The 8,041-nt window shown below is 34.6% G+C and overlaps 1 protein-coding gene across 1 annotated transcript in view; it reads left to right on the top strand.

The window, feature by feature from the left end:
• LOC116850206 (tachykinin-like peptides receptor 86C) overlaps positions 1-5,390 on the top strand; it is a 62,513-nt gene extending 57,123 nt beyond the window's left edge. The window contains exons 7-8 of the mRNA XM_032828193.1: positions 1,664-1,785; positions 4,895-5,390. Coding sequence (XP_032684084.1) covers positions 1,664-1,785; positions 4,895-5,022 — 250 coding nt within the window. The 3' untranslated portion in view covers positions 5,023-5,390. The remainder of the gene's footprint in view (positions 1-1,663; positions 1,786-4,894) is intronic.
• The last annotated feature ends 2,651 nt before the right edge of the window (positions 5,391-8,041 follow it).

Below are 8,041 nucleotides of genomic sequence, written 5' to 3'. Positions count from 1 at the left end.
TATATATATATATATATATATATATATATATATATATATATATAGAAAAGAAAAAGATACTGGGAAAAAAAAATACTTAAAAATTTACTTGGGAGATATAAACTTTATTTCTGTGAAATAACCTTTATATATCTCGCAAATAAATTTTCAAATATTTTCTTCTTAGTGTGCATTATTTAGTACACACATGGTTCTTGTAAAGTTCACGTGAAAACGAGTATTTGTGTATTCTCCTCCCTTCGTTGGCAAGTAGGAGGACCGAATAATCAATAGATTCAGCAGTGTGAGAAGGTCACGATTCTTCAGGTACGGTTTTCGTATATACACTCTGCCCGTCTAACGTATTGATCAAGTATTTGTACACTTGTAATACTCCATTACTTCGAAAACTGTTACACAGAGAGGATCGCTTGCCATGGAACGATTGGCACGTGTAATATAATAGATTCAGGGATGAGAGGAGAAAGAAAGAAGAATTGCACACAAAAACAAGCATACGTTTTTCTCTTGACAAGTATCGTATATTCCAAAGTTGATGCACTTTTTATTTCGCAATGTTAATTAGATTAGAAAATTTTCAGGCCTCTTTCTGATTTCGTTAAAAGTTTGATCGTCACTATCTTTTCAAATAGCAATATTATTCGTCAATAATTCAAAAATTTAAAACCTCGTTTAATGTTAACCCTATGGAATTCTGATTAATGAATTCAGTTTTGAAAATGAAGGAAGATATATCTATTAATGATATACACAAATGTTTACGAATGGGTTTCTTTTCTCAATAAATTCTACAAAAAATTTATATATTAATGAAATTGAAGTTTTAAATAATAAAATTTTTAATATCAACGTTTCAGCTCGAGGAAAATGGAATTTTCCCTAGAGAGTTATAAAGGAACCAGCAAGACTCAGCACTTAAGTCAAGTAAGAAAGGAGAAGATCATTTATCCGGATTGTGTCCATAAAACTCAATAAATTCTACGTGCTATTACGTGCTACGTTATATTGATAACTTAAATCGGAGGAAGAAAGAGTACCCAATTTATTCTGATTATTTTAATGGAGATCAGAAGAGAAAATTTGAGAAGACATCTCGAAACTCTTATTTTGAAAACAGTTTTGGAAATCTTGGTCTCCAGCTCGTGACGAATTTTCACAATCGATTAATCGATTAATTGGCACTTTGGTTCTCCATTGTAAGAAACAAAAGTACTAAAATCGCAAGTAAATATTTATTTTGCTAGTATTTAGTATAAAATATCAAAGGGAAGTCAAAATTAGGTCAAAATTAGGTCAAAATTAGATTCCACTATTGGCAGGCTATAATTATTTAAATGCAAGGAAATGCTAATGCAAGGAAAAATATGCTACAGTAGCGAGAAAAGATCTGCTAGGTATTCAGTTGACAAATCGACGATCTTTCCTTTTATACGGGAATAGTAAAAGAAAGTATTATTATTCGTTCAATACGCAAAGTGCTAGTCCGTTTGATCCCTATGAATCTCTTCAACCGGTCTAGAGGTTTTATCCAACCGCCGCATCTTTCCGCGGCAATATGCATTCGTGATTTCTATTGCATTACGGGTTTATGCTGTATAAACAAAGCTGTTATTTCCTGTTTGTTGACATTACAGTCACACACATCCGCATTTAACTGTTCCAGATTTCGAGTTTACTTTCAACTAGTAATCTGTAAGTGCTGCCGCGCGATTGGTCGTACGAACGCGCGAAGCCGCGAAATGCAGGAACTGACAGGATTCCAACGTTCGGTGGCTTGCAATTCGGGTGAGTGTTTATCTTGCTCATTATTTTTAGTCGAGTCGCAAGATGACGTTGAACTAGTGACACATTTTATCGCGTTTTCATTCCACAATCGCGCTTAACTCACTCCAGCGGGTCATCCCGTGAATTTATTTCACGTATACCCGACAATCGGAACGAAATATCCCTGTCGAGTCTGCGTTGTCTGTGTTGTTCGTCTGTCCAGTTTCGAAATGAGTGTATCCATACAGTATTCATACAGTAATGAAATGAGTGTATCCATACTGTATCCATACAGTAACAGTTCTCAAGCTCGTTGCGCGTGACCGACATATTATCGATATTATTTTAATAAAATTCATGGTCGAATCTTCCCTTTGCGTTTGTTCGCCGCAAAGTACGATTTTCTGCGCACAAGAGAGAAAAAGAGAGAGAGAGTAAGAAAAATGAGTGATTTCGTATCTCGTTATAATCATCCCAATTATATTCGCTGTCTGCGAATATTGAAGCTAAGCCGATCGTTATATTGACAGTGTTGCGTTCTAACGAGTCGGCAATTCGTCGAATTATTTCATCTGAAGCATCTCGGACAAATAACACCGACTCGCACGATATTTTATCCAAAGGATCACGCTTGATACTGAAGCATGAGTATCTCGCTGCAAATGAGTTAAATCCAACGACATATATACTGTCGGCTAAATGTTCCAACAAAGTTGAGAGTTTGGCAGTTGAAGAGCGAGAGTGGAGAGAGGTAATCCGTTCGTTCACGCGAATGCTTGTTTCTCATCCCGTCTCATGGCGAGAAGATGTCGTCATACGACAAAGTGACAAAGGGACACGATATGTGTCATTCTCTCTTTCTCTCTTCCTCGTTCTCTCACTCTCTCAAACTACCAATTTCCGGCTTTCTACGGCATATCTGCGACCGTACTGAAAGCGAGTACTCAATCTACATTTGTGCACGTTATCAGTTAAATCGTTTATTTTGGATCTTTTCGGAAATAGAGCGCTACTTACGCTAAGAGGTTGAATCATCATTCCTATTTGACATTTTCTATATACTTCGCTGGGCGAGGAAATATCACCAACGTGAGAGAACATCACCAAGATGTCAATAAAGCATGATATCTCTTTCATCCGTATCTAATCGCACCATTGGAAGCTAAAGTGATATTCGACTATTGGGAGCAAATGAGTATAAGAAATGTGCTTTCATCTGACGAAAAAGAGGAAGAATCTTCCTTTTCGAGGTATTAATTATTGCAATTTCACAACTAATCTGAAATTGCTGCTTGATTTGCGATTAAAAGCTTTCTTTTACTTCTTGGAGCTTTGTAATCACGCGCGACAGAGAAGGACGATGATCTTTTGATCACTTTTAATCAACTGAAAAAAAATTAATACTGCAAGGAATAATTGGTAGCGAATGAAAATCTAATATCGTTATTTGCGTTTTAAACCGCCCTTTCGGCTTAAATTTGCTTGAGTTCTAACGAATTGGAATATCCACTTTCCTAAATGAATTATCAACAAAAGTGCGGTTTTACTTGCTACATTTCGTTTATACGGTTAATTTTCAGTTCGCTCGAAACATTTTCATTATGCGACACGGTAATGGACATTTTTTTATAACGTCGCACACACACATGTGCAAGCCGAGTAACTCGCGCAAGATGTTCTCATACAACGTATTATTTAACGCATGGTGCGAGTTTATGCTGAAAAACATTATCGTGCCAGATCTCGCCGACGAGTTTGAAGTTGCTAAATTTTCACGTTAATTGCCCGCGGAATTACAGCCACCGAGCGACAGACAGATCGTCATGAAATATTGTTCAAGATAATATCATTTTCAACAGAATCGTCGCTCTTACATAAGTCAAGCGAACAAACCATAATATGCCGGTTGGCTAGAGAGGAGCTCATCGATCCAACTTTATCCCTCGAAATACGTCAAGGGATAAATAGAGGGGGCCGTAGAACTTCCGTAATGTATGTCTATAGGATGTACCGTAACGATCGATATGCCATTTCATTGCCGATGTGCTATTTCAAATCTTACATAAATAAAGTATATTTACGTAAATATGTATATGATTTACGTAAATATGTATATGATTTACGTAAATATGTATTCGATTCTGAATTTGAGTTGTAATATGTTAAACGACTAATATCTCTCTCCCGGAGTCGCGAGTTTTACAAACTAAAAAGACGGAGTTCCTCCGAAGTATCGGACGCATTCGAGCGAAAATAGTCCATCGGTAGAACGAACGAGGATGAACCAATTCGACCATCAATTTGTCACTCGTGACTTTGGTCATATGCAGCAGTCTCAATTTACCAGTCCGGCTATTCGTATCACTCGCGGAAAAACACGATCAAGTAATGTAATTTCTCGATGTTGCGAATGATGTGACTATGAGAGCTGTCTTTATTCTCGAAAAATTGTCTTGTTGAAAAATTGAACGTAATGCATTGGACACTATAAAGATACGAGTTTACATCTGTAGATTCGTTAACGGGAATCAAGTAACTCAAACAGCAACGTGTTAAGATGAAAAGGAGTGCATAAGCAATTTTTTCAATTTTGTTTTATATCAAATTCCACCACTCGAAAAAAAGACGGAAAAATGTCTCTCGAATGATCGTTAAATTTATAAATTTATGACTCAACGTTATGTATCCTAAAAGGGTTTTACATCTCTATAATTATATAAAATATAATTTCAAAAGGGACTAAAGAGCCAAGGTGCGGGTGTTAAGTGCTACTTTATATTATACATTATAAACTATTACAACTTCAGACGTTTCGACCATGTTATAGTTTATAATGTATAATATAAAGTAACACTTATTCCGCACCTTAGCTCTTTAATCCCTTTCGAAATTATATTTTTATAATTATAGAGATGTATATAAAACCTTTTTAGGATACATAACGTTGAGTCATAAATTTTATATGAATTTATGACATTTTATCTTTCTTAAACTTTTCTTTTAAGTTAAAGAAACGAAACTTTGCTCTTCCGCTACGAAACGTGCTTCAGATCACCCGGCATATCTCTCGGTCGCGAGGAAATTGCATTGGCAAACGTTTAATCTAGTACGCACTTCGGTTTGTTTCCAGGTCGTTACAGATCGACCTCCATCAAGTGGCGACAGAGCATGGCAGAGAGCCAAGTACATACGTTCAGGATGAACTCCCGAACGACGTGTGAAAAGCTCCAGTCCAAAGAGGACGTCTCTATCATTTGAGTGGAGTTTTAGCTGAATCGTACGTCGCGAGAGACATATCCGTGTCGTTTGAATCTATGTCGCGGTACCACCAGTTCTTCGCGCCACTATAACGTGAACTACGACGATGAGAGCGGTAATAATCGAAGTATAATATAACGCAGCTCTCTTACAATCGCTAAGTGGCCAATAACAATAAGTTAACAAGTCGGTATAAGTAACAGCTCACCATTGTCACTTTTTGAAAGATATTATTTTCTTACTGGTAAATATGAAGTCGATGCGTGTGAATGTGTATAACGGAGAAAGTTCGATGTTATCTATAATGTGTGGACGAACATCGTAATGTAAATTGTAAAGATATACTACGTATACATGCGTACATCATACATGCGTCTTATACATTTGCGATAACATACGTTATTCTCGAAACTGTCGTCACTGTTCAGTTTATATCGTGACGACAGAGTTATGTAATTACTATGAAATAAATGTGATTTATTCACCTATACCAAAATGTAACCCTGTTTGGGATTAAAAATTCTTCATTATTCCTTCAATTCTGTAAGTATGATTGATGATTACGTGCATCATATTATGTACAAGCACATTTCTCACTCTTAATTAAATTAAGAAATACATTTCCGCTTTTCGGATTACTCAACAGTCATGAGAAACGCCTAACTAAATACGGAAGTAGTTGCGCGAAAACTTAGTAAATATCAAAACTGTTTCTTTTTATACGTAATTAAGGTTTTTTCTCATATTGTAAACAATGTTACCACTGAGGAGGGTCCACTGAAGGACCGAAATGCGTTTGGTTATTTAAATAAAAACATTTTTTTACTTCTACATAAGTGAGGATAGATACTAGCTGTCTTTTTTTATATTAGTTTTTATTTTAGTTAATTATATAACACTACTATACATCCGTGTTGTTTTTTATAGACCCTTATTCTCCCATGTTTTTGATTTTATCAATAAGACCCATTAAATAAAAATTCTTAGTAAATATCGATCTATCGGTAGAATCCTAAGTGTATACGTCTTACTAATAAACGAAAGCCATCTTCCGAGATTTGTTATCGCGAATATTCCTGTCGTCGTCTTTTTCTTTTTATCTATGATTATCATCGAATTTCTAATACCTGATTAATAAGTCCGACAGTCGCCCGACTCTGCTACTACTCGAGTGAGTGGGTAAAAACAAGTGCAAGAGTTGCGTTGACTCGCGTTGACTCGAGTTGAGTCGCGTTGACTCAACATGTCGACTCGACACATCGCGACAAGCACCAATTGAATTGCGTGTATCGAAAAATGAGAAGATTACTTACTAATAACATCGATACATTCCTGAAGAAAAGACGACGACAGTAATATTCGCGATAACAAATCTCGGAAGATGGCTTTCGTTTATTAGTAAGACGTATACACTTAGGATTCTACCGATAGATCGATATTTACTAAGAATTTTTATTTAATGGGTCTTATTGATAAAATCAAAAACATGGGAGAATAAGGGTCTATAAAAAACAACACGGATGTATAGTAGTGTTATATAATTAACTAAAATAAAAACTAATATAAAAAAAGACAGCTAGTATCTATCCTCACTTATGTAGAAGTAAAAAAATGTTTTTATTTAAATAACCAAACGCATTTCGGTCCTTCAGTGGACCCTCCTCAGTGGTAACATTGTTTACAATATGAGAAAAAATCTTAATTACGTATAAAAAGAAACAGTTTTGATATTTACTAAGTTTTCGCGCAACTACTTCCGTATTTAGTTAGGCGATCGCACGTCGCTCTCTCGGCACTCTCGGCACTGATTTCCGCATGAGACTCATTTTCGACGAACGTAAAAAAATGCGTAAGTCGCTCCGCGACTTTGACGCCTTCTGTAGTTCGATAGAGTCGACTGCACTCGATAGATCGATAGTTATTAGAAAGCTTCGACTAGCTCAAAGATATCTAGGGGCGGAATTCATAGATATATCTTGAGTTTCAAGACCGACTTAAGCTAATGCTCAAGACCACGAATAATTTACAAACATTACTTGAGACTGAATTTCAAGCTAAATCTTAAGTCCATGCTTAATTAAGTAAACATCGTGTCATAGTCTAATCTTAAGTACTACTTGATATGATGAGATGCACAGTAACTGCTTAAGCTACATCTTAAACCAATCTTATCCAAGTCTAATAAATTGTCAACTTGAGGCGGTCATGAAATAAAAAATATAGGTGTTTTAGCAAGATGTGTTTGGACATTTCTCCTGGATATGCTTACTTTACAATTCTCATTCCACTTTCTCTCTCATTCGAACGCAAAACAAGAAAAATTATATACTCAAGACAGTTTTCTGAACGCACCTTCATAGATGTTTATCGCATTTGACAAGTGAAATAGGTTAAATTGGACTTATATAAATTCGCTATAAACAACGAGGGACAGTAATATTACATCAGTGTTATAATTTCTCTACAAAACAATATATACAATACATATTATGTTACAATTACATTGTTCTGTAAGAAATTATAGCACTGGTATAATGCCATTGTTCCTAGATGTTTATTGCGATTCTACTTTTACTCGACTGATATTCGTTTCATTTAATTTGCATTTCGTTTGATCTCTTTGTTTGCAAATATTAATTTCATTTATTGACTAAATATTTTTAATATTTTTTAACACTTATTTTGAAATAATTTATTGCATTATATATATATATATATATATATATATATATATATAATTACATTTATATATTCTTTTATTATAATTTATAGATAATTATTTTATAATTTGTATAAAATGATAAATTTAACCTAATTTAATCATGTTTCTTTAAGTAGTAATAAGATAATTATTGTGTGATTTTTGAATCAGATATAATTATATCTTTTTATCAAAGAGTTTTCGAATACACATAAAACACCATTTAAATTCCGCGCGCGTTATATATTTATATAACTGTAACTTGTATATTTATATAACTGCGCGTTATATATTTATATATTTGTATATTTATATATA

This window comes from Odontomachus brunneus, unplaced genomic scaffold (genome assembly GCF_010583005.1).
Source record: "Odontomachus brunneus isolate Ranch 3 - 2012 unplaced genomic scaffold, Obru_v1 Obru_scaffold_136, whole genome shotgun sequence".
NCBI lineage: Eukaryota > Metazoa > Arthropoda > Insecta > Hymenoptera > Formicidae > Odontomachus > Odontomachus brunneus.
The sequence above is the reverse complement of the archived record's forward strand: the minus strand, read 5'-3'. Positions and strand labels throughout refer to the sequence as shown.